Here is a 22,022-nt window from a genome sequence, read left to right as displayed (position 1 = left end):
TCTTGAACATTAACCAGCGTTCGTTAGTCATGCCACATCCTGTCTGAAGTGAGGGTACTAATCTCCTTTCCTCCTTTCTCACATGACATGGTACGGAGCCCTAGGAGTAGTGGCCCTGTGCTACGTAGTAATGTCTTGGCTATTGGGCTCATTCATCGGGCCTGCAAACCAAGGTATGTGACACCCCTTCCTCCACCCAGAGAATACCAAAAGCCACCAGGTGAGGTCCAGCGGGATGCTGTAGGCAGTACAGCAGGGAGGTGGGTCAGCATTTCACTACTGAAGGCATCGTCTTGTGATCGGCACTGAGCCCCTGCTGCTCTCCTATAAGCTGGGACGTTTAAAGCACTGCTTATGTGTCAGTTTGAAGCTACTTACCTCTGCATATTCTAATCCTTTGAAAATAGGATATGGATTTCATCAGAGCATCCTTTGGGAATTGCCTGCCCTTGGCATTTTTCCTTTTATATCCCCCAAACCATTAGTGTTTGAAACCTCTATTGAAGTTGATAGGCAATAATTTTTAACCTTTCAGGGAGGAGTTAAGGTAGACGTATTTCCACAGACTGCTCATTATGACTTAACACTGTAAAGACTTTATTTTTTTTATTTTATTTATTTTTTTAACATTTATTTTTGAGACAGAGAGAGACAAAGCATAAACGGGGGAGGGTCAGAGAGAGGGAGACACAGAATCTGAAACAGGCTCCAGGCTCTGAGCTGTCAGCACAGAGCCCGACGTGGGGCTCAAACTCACCGACCGTGAGATCATGACCCGAGCCGAAGTCGGCCGCTTAACTGACTGAGCCACCCAGGTGCCCCAACACTGTAAAGACTTTAAATAGAATAACATTGCAGAATCATGATCCACCTCCCTTACTGCATATGGGAATACATACTGCTGTAGCATGTAGAAAAAGCACTGGGTGATTCACATGGGTTTGTGTTTCCTTTTGGAAGCAAATAATCCTCTGTGTGTGTTTATGTGTACATATGTTTTGCTTTAAAATTTAGAAATATATCAACCTTTTTCTTTGACACTGAAATGTTTTAAAATACCCAAAAGGTACCTGGCTTTCCTAAGTCCCTGATAGGCATGAATTATTATTGTACGGCTTATTTTTTTTTTTAGTACCTCAGGTATTCCAGAAAGATATGAAATATAAATGTTAACCTACATGCATGAGTATTGACACACTTAAAAGCCTAAATCTTAGATGCCCACAGAGTGTCTTCAAAGCTGCTCTTTTTTCACGTGATACCGTGAATAGAGAATGTCTCCTCATAGTGGTCACCTGCTCCAATTTCCCATTCATTTCTCCATTCAGCAAGTGGAGATTGGGTTCTGCTGGGTGCTGTCCACTCATCTCAACAGGGAGTGGCTGTAGAAATGTGGGAGGCATAGTTCCTGCCCCCAAGAAGCTCAGAATCTAGCTGTAAGCAAACAGCTACAATGTCTTGGGATGAGTGAAGGGTTGTAGGTGGGAGAAAATTAAGTAAACTTCTTTGAGGAGAAGACATTAGTTGGGCATAGTAAGAACAGATTTCCAGGTGACGGGGGAAAAGGAAAGGTGGTGCCACCTCAGGGGACATACAGTCCTCAGAGTCCTACTGAAGTGAACATCCAAAGTGTACAGAGAGAATTGACTGATTCAGGAAATATTTGTGGAGGGCCTACCGTGTGCTAAGCCCAGTTCCGGGTGCAGAAGATACAAATGTGAACAAGATAGATTAATACTCACCAGCCTGGAGCTTTCTGATATAGGGAGACAACATGAGTAAAATTAGTAATAAAATATACACCATGCCACGAGAAGGTAAGTGCTGTGCTGTGAATGGAGACTGCGTGACGGTGTTTAGTTTGCACTTTTAAACAGAGTGCTCGTGGAAAGTCTTGCCAAGCAATTGGGTGTGATCACAGACCCGAGGGACCAGGGGAGTGAGCCATGCACATAGCAGGGAGAGGGTGTCCCAGGTACTAGTGCCTAGGCCCCATAGCTTCCTTGGCCTGGGAAGGAAGGGGTGCTGTCTGCACAGAGAGAAGTAACCTGGAGGTTAGCAGAGGCTGGGCGCAGGCCTGGTTTATCAGTGTTGAGTGTTTGAACTTGAGGCTATGGGCAGGTGGGAACACGTGAAAATTTTGGGGTAGTGTTGATAATCAGTACTGTTGTCACCGCGATTCCCAAACCCAAGTACCCAGTGACTCGGTTAGGCATAGAGGTTCAATTTACTACACCAAGCAAACTCCAGTTTTATGAGAAGTGAAGTATGTTTTCAAACATATTTTTAAAGTTTCTTCATCTTTCTGTGGTCTTGTTATATTGACTTCATATGGTCTATTTCACACAAATCTTAGGGATTAAATGATTGCTCTGTAAAATATCGATGTTCAGTTCCTGACCTACCCTAAGGCAAAAGTCCTGCTTTTCATTGTCTCCTCATCTACATTTGCTTTTAGGTAGAGAGTTCTAGGATGAATTTTAAGGACTTGGTGCCTTCAGGAATCAGTGTATCAGACAAGCCCCATGTTGCATGAGGTTTCTTAGAGTCCACAGTTGTCTCTCTTATTTTTCATTTCTCGTTTATAGCATTACTTCCCATGTACACATCTTGTAGCAATGTGGATTCTTACGATGTTTTAAGAAAAAAAAGATTCAGGGGCACCTGGGTGGCTCAGTTGATTAAGCGTCTGACTCTTCGGCTCAGGTCAGGATCTCCTGGTTTTGTGAGTTCAATCCCCGCATCAGGCTCTGTGCTGGCAACACGGAGCCCGCTTGGGATTCTCTGTCTCTCTCTTTCACTGCCTCTCCCGCACTCGTGCTGTCTCTGTCTCTCTCAAAATAAACTTAAAAAAAATTTTTAAAAAAGATTTAGACACATATACATCAAACATTCACTTATGATGAGACTAGCTCACAGTAGGAAATTGTAAACCATGCACACAAAATGGTGTTCACTGACTGTTGCTGGCAAATTGTGCTTTGTTGCTAGGACCAAGTAGCAGGAGATTCATGGCATGTGTTAGGGATAAATGAGATCAAATACAGAGATAAACTTGCCTAAAGAAAGAGCTTAAAGGTTTGGGGTTTTAGCCACATTATTTAGGGATGATATTCCTTCTAACGGTACTAGAGTTAGTGGTAAGGGTCAGAAATACAATCGTTGGAATTAATCTTGACCATTCTCCTGCTTCCTATCATCTTTCACTTGGTTTACTTTCAAGAATTCGGGTAAATTATTAAGGTAAAGTTCACAGCAGTGCTCAAGTTGATTTGTAAAAACATTCCTTTACAAAGTGATTGCTAACTGATTTCACAAAATTATTATCCTGAAAAGATTCCTTAATGCTGCTTACAGATCATTACACCTTTTAAAGATCATCATTTGCACCTCAGGAATATTGCTGTATGTGAAGGCATTGTTGCCTTAGCAAAAAAACCCTTGTTTCCGGATGACAGTGTTTATATTGTTAGATTTTCTATCCTTGTGATGTTTCCAGAAGTGCTCTTGCAACTCCATTTCTGTTGGTTTAGAAGGTGTCATTGCGAGGGGCGCCTGGGCGGCTCAGTTGGTAAAGCGTCAGCTCAGGTCATGATGTCATGGTTCATGAGTTCAAGCCCTGCATCGGGCTCTGTGCTGACAGTGCAGAGCCTGCTTGGGATTCTCTCCCTCTCCCCCTCTCCCTCTCTCCCTCTCCCTCTCCCTCTCCCTCTCTCCCTCTCCCTCTCTCCCTCTCCCTCTCCCCCTCTCCCTCTCTCCCTCTCCCTCTCTCCCTCTCCCTCTCTCCCTCTCCCTCTCCCTCTCCCTCTCTCCCTCTCCCTCTCCCTCTCCCTCTCCCTCTCCCACTCTCCCTCTCCCTCTCTCCCTCTCCCTCTCCCTCTCCCTCTCCCTCTCCCTCTCTCCCTCTCCTTCTCTCCCTCTCTCCCTCTCTCCCTCTCCCTCTCCCCCTCGCTGTCTGCCTCTGCCCTGCTCATGCACTCTGTCTTCCTCAGTCTCTCTCAAAATAAATAAATGTTAAAAAAAAAACAACAACAACGATGTCATCTCTTCCTGCCCCTGGGGTAGTGATGTCAGCAGTGGGCCTCTGGGCCATATTCACTAGAGTTGGGCTTCACCCAGAATGAGATGGGAAAAATAGAAGTGTTCCCTCCTTCCTTTTCCTTGATGTTCAGGTGTTCTGAACTCACTCAGACTTGAAATTTGGCCCAACCCTTTGACCAGCTCACTTCCTTACTCCTTCCATTCCTCCTCTCACCTCTTGATGGTAGCCTACTTAGAGTTCAGGCCTAGGTTGCTCAGCCTCTGTCCTCAGCTTAATGTGTTCGTCTTGTGGTAAGCACCCAGCCTAGTCTCTGACACATAAAAATGTGGCTCCATAAATATTAGTTATCAGAAGATTCATCTTGAGGGGTGTGAAATATGCTTCATTATCTTTGCTAACTGTTCAGCTAATATAATGAAAAATTTATATTCTTCAAAGTGCTTATTTTCAAAGCGCTATGTTCATTTTGTTGTTCTTGTTTGAGATTCTGGTCACATTTCTTCTTTTCACTCTGGTGGTTCACACTTTTGGATGAGTGCAATCAAGAAAAAAGGCACTCCCGTATCTAGTCTTCTGTTTTGCTCTCGGTCATTTGACTAACAGATTTTAGGTTAGAGCATATATCAATATTTATAAAACGGGACTGTGCATTATTCATATCCACAAGTACCTTTCTGGCAAGGAGCATTAATTTGTGTCACATTATCTCATTATGGTCATGATAGATGAAAGTAGAGGGGGATAATACAGTTTATTATTTAAGTTATTATGTATTTACCTAACCATAGTTGAGGTATATTCATTCACTCAACATGTCATAAATCTGTATTGATCTGTGGAAGTTCTGGTTAACAGAATGTTGAGGTTAAAAGAAAATTTGAGTTAGAATTATTATTTTACAAGTAGGAGGATTGGCATCCAAAGATGTTTCTGAGTAATTGACTTTCTTCCCCTACCACCGAACTCATTTTCCAAAAAAACTATGGCACTGAAAGATTGCGATTGCTCTTGCCTTCTAACCTATTCCTGTTCATTCCCTCTGCAGATACTTATTTTGTTAAGCTGCTCTATGCTAAGTCCTATAGTCACCCAATGATAAAAAGAAAAGAAGAGTAAAACTAGATCTTTCTTTAGCTTCAAAGAACCCACTTTCTAGTGGAGGAGCTTAGATGAGCAATTTCATTATACTGCCGTAAGTGAAGTAATTTTAATAGGTGTATAATAGAAAGTATTTCAGGGGAACAAACAGTTCGGTCCCTATGGAGTGGATTGATGCCTTGGAGAAAGGATTAATTACTGAATAGAAACTTCCAAAGCAAGTAAAGAGAAGCAGCTTTCTAGGCAGAGAGAATAGTTTGTAGACAGCCATGGTGTCAGGGAACAACCTGGGTCGTTCAGGGAGCTCGTAATCAGTAGGCATTGTTGGAGGAAGTGGGAGGAGTGGAACAGCTGAGGTTGAAGTGGGTTAGGACCAAATCTAAACAGACTTTGTCTTCCATGCCCAAGAGTTGGCTGGCAAGTTGGTGGACTTTATTTTGGAGACCTTGCTTCCCAACTCCATATCCTTAAGTTTGATGGGGCTATTCCTGTAACATCCCTATATGAACGCACCTCTGTAGGCAAATGGAACTCTGTGAAGTTCTATTCTTATGTTCTGCATAAGAGATGGCTGATTACCTGGCTTAATCCATCGATGGCTTTTAGAGTATCTAGATGAAGAAAGGAAAGGTGACACTGTTGAGCACCTCTGCAAGATATTTTTCCCTCCACCAAGATGTATTCATTTTTAAGCAGGAGCACATTTGGTAACTGAAAACCAATATTCTTTGAAGCTAGTGAAACATGGAGTTACATGTTTTAATAGATATTCAAGCCCAGAGAAGACTGTGTTGTTTAATAATAAGATCTGACTGAATAGAAGGTCAGTTCAGCTGTACACAAACATAGGCTCGGTGATAAGGCCTGAGACTTTCCTTAAAAAATATTGGGATCTAGGCTCAAAGCAGGGGAAATATAAGGGGGTGGAGTTTTCCACCATAGGGTACAAAGTAATTGTAGCTCAGGAAATGTTTCTGTGAGCAATCAGATACCTTCATTATTTAAAAAATTCCAAAATGTAACCATTTAATGTCTGACTTTGAGTAACTTCCTGGTAAAACCATCAAAGAGAAACTGACTTAAAAAATACATTCATATGTCACAGTACTTGAATGAGTTGACATGCTATATGGGACTGTTAATCATAACCCATTTCTGAGATGTCTTAATCTTTTTGGAAGAGCCGGTTTTTAACTTGCTTTTATCTCTGTTACATTGATTTCCCTCATATATTTATTAGGCCCATCTTTCTTGTTTCTTTGGACTTGCCCTGTTGCTCTTTTTCTAATATCTTCAGTTGAATGCTCTGCTCATGTTTTTTTTTTTTTTAACTTTATTTCCTGTGAAATTTCCCTTTAAACACTGCCTTAGCTATTTCCCAGCAATGTTGACAGAGTATTTCTATTGTTCTTCATTTGAAGTATTTATTTAATTTACCTGTAATCTCCTTCCATTAAAAAAAAAAAACTTTTTATCATAGAAATTTCCAAATCTATTCAGAAGTAGAAACAATTGTATGAACACACAGAACTTCCACAGTTATAAATTCACGGCCAATCCTGTTTTAGTGTGTTGACACCCCAGCTAGTACATCCTCTAGGATTGAGGTGTTCGAAAGGTCCTGCAAAGTGATCTTTGTTGTAGAGGAAGTGCCCCTGGCTTGCCTTCCTGTGCATAGTGACTGTTCTCCAAACCTCAGACTGGTCTGATAAAGTGAGAAACTATTTATTTTTTATTTCATTAAAAATAATTTTTTTTAACATTTATTTATTTTTAAAAGACAGAGACAGATTGCGAGCAGGGGAGGGGCAGAGAGAGAGGGAGACACAGAATCTGAAGCAGGCTCCGGGCTCTGAGCTGTCAGCGCAGAACCCTACGCGGGGCTCCAACCCAACAACCGTGAGATCATGACCTGAGCCCAAGTCGGACACTTACCTGACTGAGCCACCCAGGCGCCCCAGTGAGAAACTATTTTAAATTTGAATTGTGACTACTCAAAGCATGTGATTCTGACAGCATTCCCAATAAATTGTTAGCATTGTACAATTTCATCCAAGATGGCAGAATCGAGGAAACATGAGCATGAACTCTAAAGGGACTTCATGAATTGTCCATTCCACCCCCTTTTTTGTAATGAAAAACACTGAAGCCTTGAGGGCTAAATGCCTTGTTCAGGGTTTCTTTGCAAACTAACAACAGAGCTAGGGCTGTGGTCTCCTGGGTCAGGCAGTCTCCATGAGGAGAACAGATGTCTGGGCTGTCTGTTTTTCTGTACGCAATTTCAGACAGTTCCTAATTTAGGCAGAATTGTGAAATAGGGGAACTGCATTCTGTAGTCCTAGGCTCTGCTGCCTTCTTGTTGCACGAATTCCTCGCTTCTAGAGACACTTATCTTCTCTTAAACTTCTCTCTCTTCCAAGTAGCTTCCTGCTATCAAAAAGGAAATTATTATTTTATTCATACGCTTGGTATGATTTTGGTTGAAATGGTAGAAAATTGTACTGTAAACTCCTGCTTCCTAGCATCTTGGATCCGTACGTAGCCCCTTGCCTAGTTCTTGGTGTGTAATAGATGCCATTATCTGTTTGAGGAACGAATAATTGGTGGATGGATGGATGGATGGATGGATGGATGAATTTGCATTCTGTAGTTCATCTCTGGTCCTCTTTTGTTATTGTAAGGTGTCTGACAAAAATTACAGCAGTGGAACATACACTTATCATAAATTAACTTTGTAAATTGGATCCTGTTCGTTTTTCAGAGAATTCCTCACTTGGACATAATATGAATCAGTGGTCATGTTTGTTTGCTCTATATTTAGAGATTTGCATCAGTTTAAGAAGCTAGTCTTCCAAAAATGTTTGTGAGCGTAATTTAGTATTTCCGTTGTTTTAGATCTCGGGTTTGTCCACTCTGGTATACAGTTACATGCGCCTAACATGGTTTCACTTTGTGGAAATGCCTGTAAAACAGATTTTTGTGACATGAATCATTTCTACCGATAACCATAATTTTGCCCTTCCTGCTTTGTGCTGATTACAGCACCAGGAAGAGAGGGAGAGGGAAGCACTGACTTTTGGGACATCCGCCTTAAGCTTGAAGCAGAGGAATGAAAACTCCCTGCATTAGATTCCTCCTTGAGCAGAACTGAATGCCTGATAACAGCCAGCCCAGAGCTGGGGGAGTTAAGAGCAGCAATTTTACATTACACTGGAGTTTCTAGGCTGGCATGGAGAGAGATGCCAGTATTAGCTATTTGCATCTTACTGTAGCCACAGGGATATGTGAACAGCTGGAGAATTAATTTGATATATATTCCCAGAAGCTTCTCCTCTGCCAACAGAATTCCATTACTGTGAGCTTCTGAGTGTGTACTGTGAGTTTGTTTCTTGCCTTTTAATATCTGGTATAGCATATTTCTGGTAAGTGGATTGCCACATAATGGGGTGCAGCTATATCTTGGTTTGAAGTAAACTCCATTAACCTAAGCTGATACAAGGTAGAAAAGGTAAGGCTTTGAATATACAAATGCCTCTGCCTTCAGGAAGTCAGAGATTTTAGGTGAACACACAGTACTGTGTCCAGTAAATGCAGTCACACCTGAAGCATTTTATTCCGTATTAGTGGAATTTCAGACACCAGCACGCAGATGGAAAGATATTTTGAAGGGCAGAGAGGTGGGATCCAGGATTAGTCAGGCCAGGGTTGCCATGGCTGGTTCCTAGAGCTCCTGGACCTGCTGTTTCCCAGATGTGAAGTTGGATGTCTCCATACTCTGGATGTTTTCCACATCCTCTTCCCCAATGCCCTCTTTCCTACCCTCAGGATTGAAACTCCTAACTAGCCCTTGCATTTAAAATCTTTTTTTAATTTATTTTTTAATGTTTATTTTCGAGAGAGAGAGAGAGAGTGCAAGCGTGAGTGGGAGAGGGGCAGAGAGAGAGGGAGACACAGAATCACAGAATCCAAAGCAGGCTCCAGGCTCTAGGCTCTGAGCTGTGAGCACAGAGCCTGACGCGGAGCTCAAACCCACGAACTATGAGATCATGGCCGGAGCCGAAGTCGGATGCTTAACCAACTGAGCCACTCAGGCGCCCCGAAATGTTTTACGTCAAATGTGGAAGGAGGGAATTTCAAGCATCATCAAGAATCCTAGAAGATGATTTGTGGACTAGAAAGAACCAATCCAAGACAAGACTGAATGTGGCTGTTGGAAGGACAGGTGTTTTTGCTTTGGCACCATGTGTGCACTCTTAAAAAACACATTCTGCAAATTCATTTACTACACTAAAAACGAGAGGGATGTTGGGAAAGATCGGGTTAAGGGCAGGTCAGTCAAAAACCTATGGAACTGTATACAGAGAAGATAAATACAGACAATGAGAGTCCAAGTAAAAATACTGACACAGGTAAGCCCCCCCATAGCATTTGCACCTGGAGCCTGGACAGCCCACCCTTTGCTTGCAGCCCTACATACTCCCAGGCTCCTCCTGCTTCCTTCAGGGCCTGGGACCTTGAAGACAGTCACTTCCAATAGAGACCAGGTTGATCAGAATTAAACCTAGATCCAAGGGTAGTTTCTTCATCATGATATTTAAATACAGGGGAAATGTCTCTAGTTTTTTCATTTGCATTTGTAACCTGCCTGCGTAGTTTAATGTCATGGAAAGTTCAGCCACTAGAGCAGTCATTTCTTGTACCAAAAAAAGAAATTTAAACAAGATCATCAGCCTTTTCTTAAGGTGTTCATTATTGCTAAGACTTTTCCTTTCATTGTGAGAAAACTTGCTCTTGATCTTTTCATAGCATTAATGTGCTGAAAAAAATCAGGTATGAGTCCATGCAACTTTTGCATTTTATTGACTTCATTTTCCTTTTTCCCAATTACATATTGGCTAAATCCCACTAAAGGGGTATGTCTGTTTATGGTTTAGCGTAACCGTCAGGAGAAGAGGTACCCGACATCCTTTGTTATCTCTCAGACTTGGAGCCTATGCTGTCTTGGCCCAGGTGTTATCAGCAAGACATGCTCTTTAGACAGCAACCCCTGGGCGATCCCAAGACCTTTTCAGGTAATACATGAGGTCCAAACTGTTTCCATAGCAGTATAAAAATATTGCCTTTATGGGGCGCCTGGGTGGCGCAGTCGGTTAAGCGTCCGCCTTCAGCCAGGTCACGATCTCGCGGTCCGTGAGTTCGAGCCCCGCGTCGGGCTCTGGGCTGATGGCTCGGAGCCTGGAGCCTGTTTCTGATTCTGTGTCTCCCTCGCTCTCTGCCCCTCCCCCGTTCATGCTCTGTCTCTCTCTGTCCCAAAAATAAATTAAAAAAAAAAAAAAAAAACGTTGAAAAATATTGCCTTTATTCTGTGTGACAGTATTTGCAAAGGCACTGGTGATCAGGCTGCTGATATCTTAGCATGACACCATGTGCGTATGTCCCTGCCACTCATTACACATCTTCTTACGTATCATGTTACTGTTCTGGGGGGTGAAATGGGACAAGTGCATGAAGTAATTCTGTTTCAGAAATACCTGAAATACAATGGTTGTCTCGAAGTAAAGCATCATATTTTGAGATGTCTTCTAAGCATCCAAGTGGAGATGTCCCATTAGCAGTTATATATACCTGTCTCTTTGCTGCAGTACTTAACGTATTTGGACATATTTGAACATGCATGAATTTTAATTCATATATGAAATCATTAGATTTCTCTCCTATTTAGAAAAATAATTCAACATCCTGATTTGGTAATTTGCAGGAGTTACAAACGAAAAGATACATTTGCAGAGGTATCTCAGTGATCTTTTCAGGCTAGGAGACTATCTTGTCACCTGGAGAGTACCCAGAAAAAAGAAAAAAAAAACTACTTGAAATAAATATTTAAAGGGCAGTACTCCTGTTTTTAACTTCTTTTTTTCACCTGCTGACCAGTCCAAGGAGAAATCAGGAATCAGAGAATTAGAGCCTTGATCCTTGGGTCATATATGTGGATGTACATAAGAGAGATTTAAAAACATCAAATTTGCCAGGCACTGTCAGAACTCTTGGGCCCAGATTTGATTTCTATAATCAAACCTCATTAAATCTTTGCTTTGAATCCCTGTTGATTGGCCGTTAAATTATTTTAAAGTATGATGTCCTGTAATAGAAAAACATAAAAGTCTTTGTCTCCAAAGCATGTTGTACTTGATCCTATAAAGCAGTGGTTGCTAAGGGAACTATTTGCCAAGAAGAAAAACAAAGTATTGATTAGAATGGGGGCATAGAATTGAAAAACTTTCCTCAGAAAAGAAAATAAAGGTATATAAGACATCTTGGGGTTCAGAGTCCAGTGCTTCCTAACTGGACATGGCGGCCTAACATTTTTGAGGAGATGGTCAGGCTTCCCTCTGCACACTCACGAGCAGGCTCTTGCTGCTGCCGACAGGCTTCTCCTGGGAACAAAGCAGGAATCAGTAAGGAGCCAGGAAGAGTGTCAACGGCCATTTTTTAATTGTGATTCCACATTCAGGGAAAATGGTCTTCCTCGAAAACACATGGACCATAACATTGACCAGACCAATGACATGAAATACGTGACTGGATTTATAGTATTGTGTGTGTGTGTGTGTGTGTGTGTGCGCGCGCGCATGCACACATGTATATGTTACAGTACTATATATACAGTTATTGAACACTGTATTAAGTTCTGGGGTCAAGGGGATTCAAAGTTGGATGAGATCTGACTTCTACACACAAGGACTCTTACCTAGTGGGGAAGTTTGACTTACATAAAGCCATCGTCATAGGGGACCAGAGGTCGGCGCACATGCCTGAGGAAGCATGGAGAAGACTTCTCCAAAAAGGTGATGTTGAACTGGGTGTTCAAGGATGAATAGGAGTTATGGGCGGAAGGGAAAGGAAGGGTTCTAGGCAGATGATACTCCATGAGCAAAGGTGTGGAAGCAGTGATGAAGGGTTTGTAGTGAGAATTGCAGTGTGCCTAAGGCATTGGGATATGTGAGGGCTTGGTGAAAGAGAAGTCTATAGAAGTAGAAGCCATATGATGAGAACCTTTTATTCTGCAATAAGAAGTTTGGGCTTTTCCTTGTTGGCAAGAGAGAACCACAGGGCAGGTTTGTTTTTTGAGGGAGATGTCTGGGGTGATGGTGTGGGGAATGGGGCCATGGAGGGACAAGAGGATGGTGGCTGGGAGACAGGTGAGAGAGGATGTTGCAGTCCTTTTAGGACAATGATGTCTTCAGGGAATTCTAGTTCTAATGGAGGAAAGGGGGTTTACTGTGGGGGAAAATTGGAATCCACTCAATTTGGTGATAGATGAACTGTGTACATATTTATAAAAAGAATAAAAATTTCTTTTTAGAATATGATGGGGGAAAAGAGAAATAGAAATAAAGGAGAGATAGAAGAGAAGAGGTAGTTTTCTAGTGGGTCAGATGTTACTTGATTTCTTATAAGTTTTTAAGTTCCTAGGGTTGAACTAACTGGGAGTTACAAATGTGAATATAAAGTCCCCAAAATGTCTTCATGACAAATGTCACTGAACTAGATTAGGGGAGTGGTACTAATAGCATGTTCAACTGCCACGTGTTCTATACTGTAGCCGAAGACTAAATTATCACCTACGTTTCCGTGTTGTCTCATTGTGTTCTTTTCTGGTTTTCCTTTCAGGGCAATTTAGTAATTTTACTGTTGTCTCGAAGATAGGAATGCACCTTCGTGTGTTTACACGTTATTTCTAAACGCAAATACAGGCTAAACAGGAAAACAGATTTTAAAACAGATAAGTGGTGTTTTTGTTGAAACTTCTAAAATCGTTTTTACTAAGAGTTGAGACGTGGATCAAATAAGTGAGCCTGATCTGAAATCAGAAGAGAGGAGGTTTTCTATTTTCTGTTTTCAAAGAATTGCCATGAAGCTCTTTATGTTGTAAATGATGCCTTTCTAAAGACTCATTGACAAGAAGATTATTTCAGTGAGGGAGAACTGCCTTTTGCCTAACTTATGCAGTGAGTTAATGATGTCACCAGAAGTAAAATTTAGCTGTAAAAAAATTATAGCCATTTGTTTACACTGTCTTCTAGGAAAACACTTTCTGAAGATGGCTTTATACCTGCCGTAGTTTGCAACATATTTAAGATATCTTAAATTCAAACACTTAAAAATTCACTCCAGATATGGTTATCAGAAACATGTTTACTATTTAACAGTTAGTACCGGTCAAGGCACGATAAAGCATCTATTAAAGATAATGTTAAGGGGGGGGGGGGACTGATAAAATGTCCCAGAGATTCGTAGAGTCTGGTTTCCTAGAAGAGGTGTTTGAACTATGAAGAGTAGCATTAAAGATTGAGTCAGCCTGTGATTCTGTCAAGCTTGTTTCATTTGTCTGAGCTGAATCCCATGAAAGTAGGTCCGAGATCTCCTTTGTTTCTTATACTTGACTCCATTCCATGACCAGGATACTGATTTGATCTTAGCCTAGCCTTTCACTAAACCGTGGCCCTGGCTTTGGTTTTGGGCATTGGTGGACATGAGCATCCGAACTGAAATGCGTTGGAGAACTATCCACCGTGGTATCCGTTCTCGATTCTTTTGGTGGTCTTCATTTTGATGGTTATTAGCTGTCTTGATGTGTTAAGTTGCAGAGCTGTTTTAAACCTATAGCTGGTCTCTACCAGATAGAGTAAAAAAAAAAATGTGTGTAGGTTTATTCATTTTATAGGTTGACAAATGTGACTCCTGTGATTTTGTTGAAAGTAGGAAAATCCAGGAATCTTTGTTTAAAATAACACATAAGAGAGGTGGTAGTTTTTGATCCCAAAACACTGGCTATTTAATGTCTACACGTGTGGCTGTATTTCCTTTTTCTCGCTTACTAGGATATTGGGTTTCATTCGTTTGTCAAATTGCAGCCAAATCGCTTTTCATAAATTGAGGTGTCAATATCAGGTGTTAATCTTGACATCTTTGCACATTTTTGCTCTCAAACAGGCCTTTGAATGAAGCTGCAAGCAAATATTATGTGGCTGTTCGTTGTTTTACAGATGAGAACTGGGACGATGACCAACTGCTTGGTTTTGAACCCTGCAATGAAAACCTCGTGTCTGGCTGCAATATAATCAATGGGAAATGCGAATGTGACACCATTCGAACCTGCAACAATCCCTTTGAGTTTCCGAGGAAGGATATGTGCCTTTCAGCTTTGAAGAGGATCGAAGGTAAGTACTGATTTTTTACAACTGTGAGGCCTAGCACCGTGTGACTCCGAGTGGTGGTGGTGTTTGAGCTTGAAGAGGCAGAGACACACTTGCAGAGGTTGGTAGCTTTTAGAACCACAAACAGAATGCAGAGAGTTGACTGGGTGCTGATGTGATGATGTGTGTGTCGTGTGCACACGTGCATTTGTGTTCCTGGATGCCGTGGAACGGGGTAGTGCTGTCGTCGCATGAGCAGGGCGGTCCGTGCCAGCTTGCCTGGGTCACCTCTGCGTAATGGATGATTTCACGAGTGGTGTGCTTGAGATCGGCATCTGTCGTCACCAGGTCCATTCCGCTTGATTTACCATAGCGTGGTGTTCCATGAGGAGGGTGCTAATTAAGAACGCAGCTCATCTGGCAAGAATGTGTATCTCTTTAGCAGAGACGGGAGGATTGCACGATGATGGTTGAACGCTTACGTTGAACATCGGTGTGGATGGGTCATTGGGTGCTTCACCTGTGAAATGAAGTCAGAAATTACACTAAAATAACAAGAAAATTAGGGGCGCCTGGATGGCTCAGTTGGTTGAGCGTCTGACTGCGGCTCAGGTCATGATCTCAAGGCTCCTGAGTTGGAGCCCCGTGTCCGGCTCTGTGCTAACAGCTCAGAGCCTGGAACCTGCATCGGAATCTGTGTCTCCCCCTCTCTTTCTGCCCCTCCTCCACTTGTGCGCGTGCTTTCTCTCTCTGTCTCTCTCTCTCTCTTTCTCTCTCAAAAATAAATAAACATTAAAAAATTAAAAAACAAACAAGAAAACTATACTAATACAGTCCATAACTTTTGCACATTGCTGCATAAAACCTAGACGAAGGGTTGTAGAGTTGGAAGTATGATTCCTAACTACCTTAATCATGGGTGGCATGCCCAGAGAGTTTGGTGCCATGGCTTGCAACCAGGATTAACAAAGGGTAAAGCCTGGGCTTGGGTCTCAGCCCTGCCCCAGACCAGCATGGAACTTTCTTCTAGCTCCAGGTTCCTCTAGAGGGGGGAAAAAAGAGCTGAATGAAAAAAAGAAAGAAAAGAGCTGAATGAACATGATGTCATTCTAAGATGGAGAGATTGGTAATGTGGTTTGGAATATCAAGGATTTGTGAGGTCTCATGAGGGCAGTACAGCAGGACTGACGTTTTTGAATTGTATTAAGTTTCCAACTCCTATTAAATGATAATAGAGGGTAAGAAATTTACAATAGCCTCTAAAATAGCACAAGTACAAATTTCTCTTTGTAATTACCAATACTGCTGAATCATTAGAAGAAATTATAGTAGGAAACAATAGAAATAAAATTTTAGAACTGCAGAGAGTCTTAGGTAGATACCATTTAGTCTGGCCCTTAAATTTGAGAATTGGAGAACTGAGCTCCACGCAGTTGGTCAGTAAGAAGCCTAGGAGTAACCATGTCACGTGTTCTCATCTACGTCATCACGTTAGACAGCATGTTCCCTAACTCGTTTTCATTGTCTTGTGGCTCTGCCCTCACCCCTGACCCTACCTCACTGCCTTCCAGGAAAAAAAGTATTTAGCCTATCTTAGTGTACGTAAACTTTCAGGGAGATAGATGTAGTTAGTGGCCAAATATCTAGTTAGACATACTTAAAATCATATTATATTAAGTAATACAGCAATTTAGATTATTTTTGCCGCTCTTCATTTCACAAAGCTGGGTTTTTTGTTTTTGGTTTGTTTTGTTTCTTTTCCTCAAATGTTTTAAATGCATCACTGTCGCTGTCATTGTCCTCTTTCGGGCTACCTTCCAAGTCCTATAACACCCTATTCTTCAGCACACTCTCTTCCCTACTGTCTAAATTGTTTGAGATGTAGCAGATTTTGAATTTAAGTTAGCACAAGAAGTTTTGTTCAAAACTCTGTGTCTTTTGACATAAAACTGGGACAGTTGCATTTTTAATTAGGTGTATATTTATGATCTTTACGGTGCGGAGATTAATGGCATTGATTTTTAAAGTGATTCTAAATAGGCTGTTTACAAGATCTAGCACTTTCCAATTTTGAGAGCATTCCCTCAGGAATAATTACTGTAGCTGATTAAATTTCTTTACCTTTTGTTGTTGTTGTTGTTGTGAACAGATTCTGTCAGATGGCCTCTATGTAATCCAAAAGTAGAATTGGTTGAGGTCATTTAAGGTTAATGTATCTTCTACTTTCGTGTTTTTCAAAATAAAGCACCTGCAATATTCAAGATCTTATAAGAAGTCAGTATTAGGGGATTTCCCTTTTCTGAGAAAGAAGTTTGAAGGAAAAAGCTCAACCTATATTCAAGTTTATATTGCATATGAAAGAATTAGTGATGGAATACTGCTGTATCCAATTAAGTCGTTAATAGCAATGGAGACTTGGAATACTTCTAGCAGTTTAGGGCCAGAGAAGTGTGGCCCGGAGTTGCAGGGAAGGGTATGGAGGAGGTAGAGGCGGAACGATTTAGAACATGCATGGTGATGGATTCTAGGAAGGAGAACAATGTGGACAAAAGAATGCAACCTAGAAATGAGGCCGCATGCCTCATGTAAGGCATGTGGGACGCTGGTCTAAGAGAACGAGGTTTTATATTGACAGGTTATAGGAAATAAAGATGGGGAGGTGGCCTGGGACCGGCAGCTTCAAACAAGGAGCTTAAGCCTGGTAATAGGAACTATCAGAAACCACTGCAGTTTTATGAGCAGAGCCTGGCGAAGTCAGTGATGGGCAGACTGGGGTGGTGGGGTTAGCAGGGGAGATACTGCAGTCCGGAGGCTCGCCGGAGAACTGGTTCAGTTACTGAGACGCAGGGCCAAGAGAGACTGGACTGGGGGCTAGTGGGGAAACGGCAAGGAAGAGGTGGGTATGCACCATTTTGCTGAAAGAACCTACGGTATCTGCTGACAGGGGAAGGATGAAAATGCACAAAGATGATTCTAGGCTTCCCAACCTGCAATGCCACAAGAATGATAGTACAGGTTATGGAGGTGGGGAGACTTCTGAGATGTTTGCGACGACGTGGAACTGGAGAATGGGGCGTTTGTTTTAGGGAGACATAGAGTCCAGAGGGGCTTTAAATCTATGACAGATACGACAGCATGTTTAATGACAATGATCTAGTAAGAAGTGAGAAAGCAGTTAATGTAAGAAAACGCGTGATTTGCAGGAACAAAGTGAGGAGAGAGGAGCACGATTGTTTCGTTTTCTCAGAGACGTACAGACAGCAAGGTCGTCCTCTGACTCTGAGGGGAAAAAGAGGTGTGAAATACTGAGGAGGGGGAGAGGGAGAATGTAAATTCATCTCAGAGAGGGGCAGGTGCATTAACCAGGGAAGCGGATTAGGGTCCCCACTAGTGCCCACAGCTTACTTGAGGCTAGCGGTTATAAATTTGCAGGGCAGCCCGTCAACAGTTGTGTGCCCCCTCCAGCCGCGGTGCAGGTGCAGTGGGGGTGGAGGGAGCTGGGTTTGACCAGGGGTGGGAGTTTCCCGGTACATTTGATAGGAAGAGAGGGGCCCAGAGCCGGAGGGTCACGCAGGAGAGTGTTGCTGTGATAGACGGGCCCCCTGTGTCGGGAAGGACAGAGCGGCGAATGGGGAAGACACAACTCTGTGCAGCAGGCGCGCAGTCTCATCGCGTGTGCTTCATGCCCACAAGGTTTTATTTTTTAAAGGGGAAAAGGAAGAGTGATCGAAAGTGGCAGCGAGAACACAGGGGACACCGGCCCCACCCTCAGGTTTGTGGAGTGTGGGAGATGAAGCCATCTCTACTTGACAGGACGTCAAGGGACAGAGTAGCCAGGGAGTACCAGGTTTCAGTTAAGACACAAAGGTGAGGGGACAATGATGGCAGAGGGGACTCTGGTGATGACAGACCCATGAGTTCTAGAAGGCATGGTAGAGGGATTTGGGAGGGAGGGTTGTGCAGGGCGTGGATGAATTTTGCAGAGCCCAGTGAAGATAAGAATCCAGTAACGATGGGTGACCTGGTAGTTTAGACTTGGTTCTTGGTGTTCTTTTGTGGGAAGATGAATAGTTAGTTCTGGTTAAAGCCTTCTTTTTAGGCCCATTCTTCTGGGCACTTTGTAAAGCTTACATGTGCAGTGTTGGGGGTGGGGAAGAAAGAATAGTATTCTGGCCAGAACGTAACGAGAAAACACGGGTCTCCCATTTCCATGCTTTGGGAGTAAATTCTGAGCATGAGTTCCAAACATAATGACATCAACACTTTAAAAAATGCATGGATGTCCTTGCAGGGCATTTCAATATCATATTTATAGGTTTATGAAGAATACTGGCAATTTCTGGGTATTAAAAAGTTACTATGTTTTGCTTAATTCATTTAAAAGGGAAAGAGGGGCGCCTGGGCAGCTCAGTTGGTTAAGCATCCGGCTTCAGCTCAGGTCATGCTCTTACAGTTAGTGAGTTCAAGCCCCACATGGGGCTGTCAGCACAGAGCCGCTCCAGATCCTCTGTCCCCCCCCTCTGCCCGTCCCCATCTCATGCTCGCTCACGCGCTCTCTCTCTCTCTCTCTGTCTCTCTCTCAAAAATTAGTAAACAATATAAAACATTTTTTTTAATTTAAAGAAAAATTTAAAGGGAAGGAGTTGGTCCTGGGTTTTACCAAATATTTCCTTTCCTAAAATATATGAACTAGTCACCATAAAATCAGTTTGTCACGAATTTAGAGGCAACAGGATACAACCATCCATGGCTCCGTGCAGAATGGTTTGCCAGAATCCTGTGTATTTCTTCAAGGAGAAGGAAGTCTAATAAATGGAATGACCTGCAGGTCATATCACCTTGATAATAAAGCATAATAATTCTATGCTTCACTGTCTGTCCCTCCTTGGTTTGGTCTGCGCTGTACTGAGCTTCACAAAAGTTCAATTGTTGTACCATCAGAGGAGGGGACAAAACTAGTGAGAGCAGTACCTGTCTCTGCAGTTGCTGCAAGGGTTTTCTGGAGGGGCCACTCTGAGCTTAATAATTACAGTCAGAGTGGATACCAAAGATTTCCATGATACAGTGAAGAAGGTGGGCCTTTAAGTTTGTATATGTCTCCACGTTGGGGTCAGTGGCTTTTATTTTCTAAAAAATTAATATAATTTAGGGTGGTCATGAAATCGGAAAGTAATCAGAAGTATGAAAACAAGTTCAGAGAAGGATGTAAACCACCCTGGAAAACATTCGAATATTCATTCATCCAGCAAATATTTGAGTGCCGACTATGTACTGGGCACAGTTCTAGTGGCCAGGGGTACAGCTGTCATGGAGCTTACATTCAGAAGGGGAGAGGTGACGTGAAAACGCAAAAATGAACGGAGAATGTCGTACAATGTGAGAGGAGCTATGAAAAGCAATAATTAGGATGATACGAGAATCACTAGGATTACTGAGAAAATTGCTTTTAGATATGGGGGTCAGGGAAGTTTCCCATGAAGGGAGAGCATTCGCAGTGAAATCTGAATGTAAGAGAGCGTCAAATTTAGGATGGTCTGACAGGAGAGCCTTCCGTTCAGAAAGAACTGCGAGTGTGAAAGTTCTGAGCCAACTTGGCGTGTTGAAAGAATAACAAGAAACAGCAAGGTCAGTGAGACTGGAATGTCATGGGGGAGGGGCAGAGGGTGGAGGCCACATCACACGATGTAAGTGATGGTCAGGTGAGTGGCTTTTGTGATGAGGACATAGGGAAGCTATGTTAGAGGGTCGTGAACTGGATGTAACCTAACTTGATTTGTGTGGCTTAAAAAAATGAATCTGGTGGAGACGTGTAGGAGGTGGCAAGATACAAGAGTGGAAACAGTCTCACAGGTAGGGGGCGTTCTTTTAGTAATTCAGGGAAGAAGTAATGGTGGCTCAGACTTCAGAGCTGGAGATAAAGGGATGGGTGGATGTGAGATATAATTTCGAACTAGATTTGTTGATGGGTTACGCCTAGGGCGTGAGGGAAAGAGGAATCAAGAAAGTACTCTTAGATTTGGGGTTTTAAGCAGGGTGTGGTGCTCTTTACTAGGAGCAGGAGATTTAAGGAAGACTCCAGAGTTTTGGACAAAACCCAAAGCTCTACCCAAGTAGAGCTATTTGTCACTTAAGAAATTTTTTATGTAATTAACTCATTAAGTAGCTCCATGCTAAGTATACGGAGGACTGCAAAGATCTACATCCCTGAGAAGTCAGTCCTTTTCACTCGGAGGTATAACCTTGTGGGGAGATTCTAGAGAAAACTAAAATCAACCCAGTCCATGAGGATTTATCATCAGCCAGAGACTAGTTGAAGTGATATCTGTGTGGGATGCATAAAGTGTGTTCTTAAATATACTTTTTGGGTATCGTTGTATCACACATCATGTGGGTTACTGGAATAGTATAGATTATGTGAAATTTATTCCTATTTGGAGCCACATAATGAACATTTTACAAAAGGGAGAAGACACTTGGGTTTTAAGAAATTCCTCCTGTAGTTTAGCTAAAAGCACTTGGAGGCAATGTTAAACGGTTTATAATTTGGGGGTGTATTTACTATTTTCTTCTACAAGTTATTTTAGAGAAAAGAGTAAAAAATTGTCATGTGATACTTGACATCGTTGTATTGAATAAACAAATAAGAACTGTTCGATAGTCATAAAATGGATGAATCAAGGAGGGCTGTGTGGAGTAATTGGTGACTGAGTCCAACTCGGAGAAATGTGTTGGGTGGCTCGGCAGAAGGGAAGGGAGAATATAAGAGCAGCCTTGGAGATGGAAAGGGGAGGATGGGCAGAAGGGTCCAGATGGGAGGAATTAGAGTGGTCAAGGCAGTGGGCTTTAGTGACTGGTTAACTTTGGAGCACGAGGAAATGGAAGACTGCCCGATGGGGAGGCGGGAGTGATTGTCAGGATAGATGTTTCAGGGGTGTCATGGCCAGAATATGATGCTTACGGGGCATGCAGGTTGGTCTGTTGAGTGGTGATATCCACTAGAATGGATTACAGGCAGAGCAGCTGTAGGGGAGTTTGGATGCAGTGGATATTGAGTTTGTTTTATTGTGTTTGAGGTGTCTTTGGAGATCAAGGGGAAGATAGGACTTAGGAGCCTAGAACTCAGAAGCCTGGAGATAAGGATTGTGTCATCGTCCCCTGTAGAGTGCGGTGCTGTTAATGACTTGAGTATGGAAGTGATGTGAGGATCGGAGGTTGATGTGACAATAATGTGTGTGATGGAGGACGAAAGTGGCTGGCCATGTTCGCACACCAAGAGGGAGATGAAAGGGCCTCTGTAGCGATAGTGGTGCGGGACGTGTAACACCAGCACAGGGAGAGGGAGCCCGTGGACCGTTGCTGGCGGCTAACCTCAAACACAACTGTTGGTGTCCATGATAGTGGGAGGTTAAAAGGGAATATATCATTTTAACTATTAACAATTGATGGATTGACGGTTGTTCAAAAAAGGCTTTAAAAGTGTTTGGGAGTGCAGAAGCTGGTCAGATGCGTCCTTGAGATTAGAGCCATCAAGGGTAGGACCCTAGGATGAGTAGACAATTGGATGGGAAAATAAAGAAGCAGCACTGTGGATAGTCATGGTCTCTTTCAGTCTGGAAGAACACTCTCCTCATTGTCTACAAGTACCTTCTGCGTCTGCTGTTTTCATTTTAGAGCTGCTCTCTTTC

The 22,022-nt window shown here is 42.5% G+C and overlaps 1 protein-coding gene across 1 annotated transcript in view; it reads left to right on the top strand.

Annotated features, from left to right (window-relative positions):
* Nucleotides 1-22,022, top strand: part of CRIM1 (cysteine rich transmembrane BMP regulator 1) — a 192,472-nt gene that overhangs the window by 26,230 nt on the left and 144,220 nt on the right. Inside the window, exon 2 of the mRNA XM_047069487.1 lies at nucleotides 14,188-14,361. Within this exon, the coding sequence (XP_046925443.1) occupies nucleotides 14,188-14,361 (174 nt within the window). The remainder of the gene's footprint in view (nucleotides 1-14,187; nucleotides 14,362-22,022) is intronic.

Source organism: Lynx rufus, unplaced genomic scaffold (assembly GCF_022079265.1).
Source record: "Lynx rufus isolate CCGP_SWC_20201006 ecotype Redwood Valley unplaced genomic scaffold, mLynRuf1.p SCAF_8, whole genome shotgun sequence".
NCBI lineage: Eukaryota > Metazoa > Chordata > Mammalia > Carnivora > Felidae > Lynx > Lynx rufus.
The sequence above is the reverse complement of the archived record's forward strand: the minus strand, read 5'-3'. Positions and strand labels throughout refer to the sequence as shown.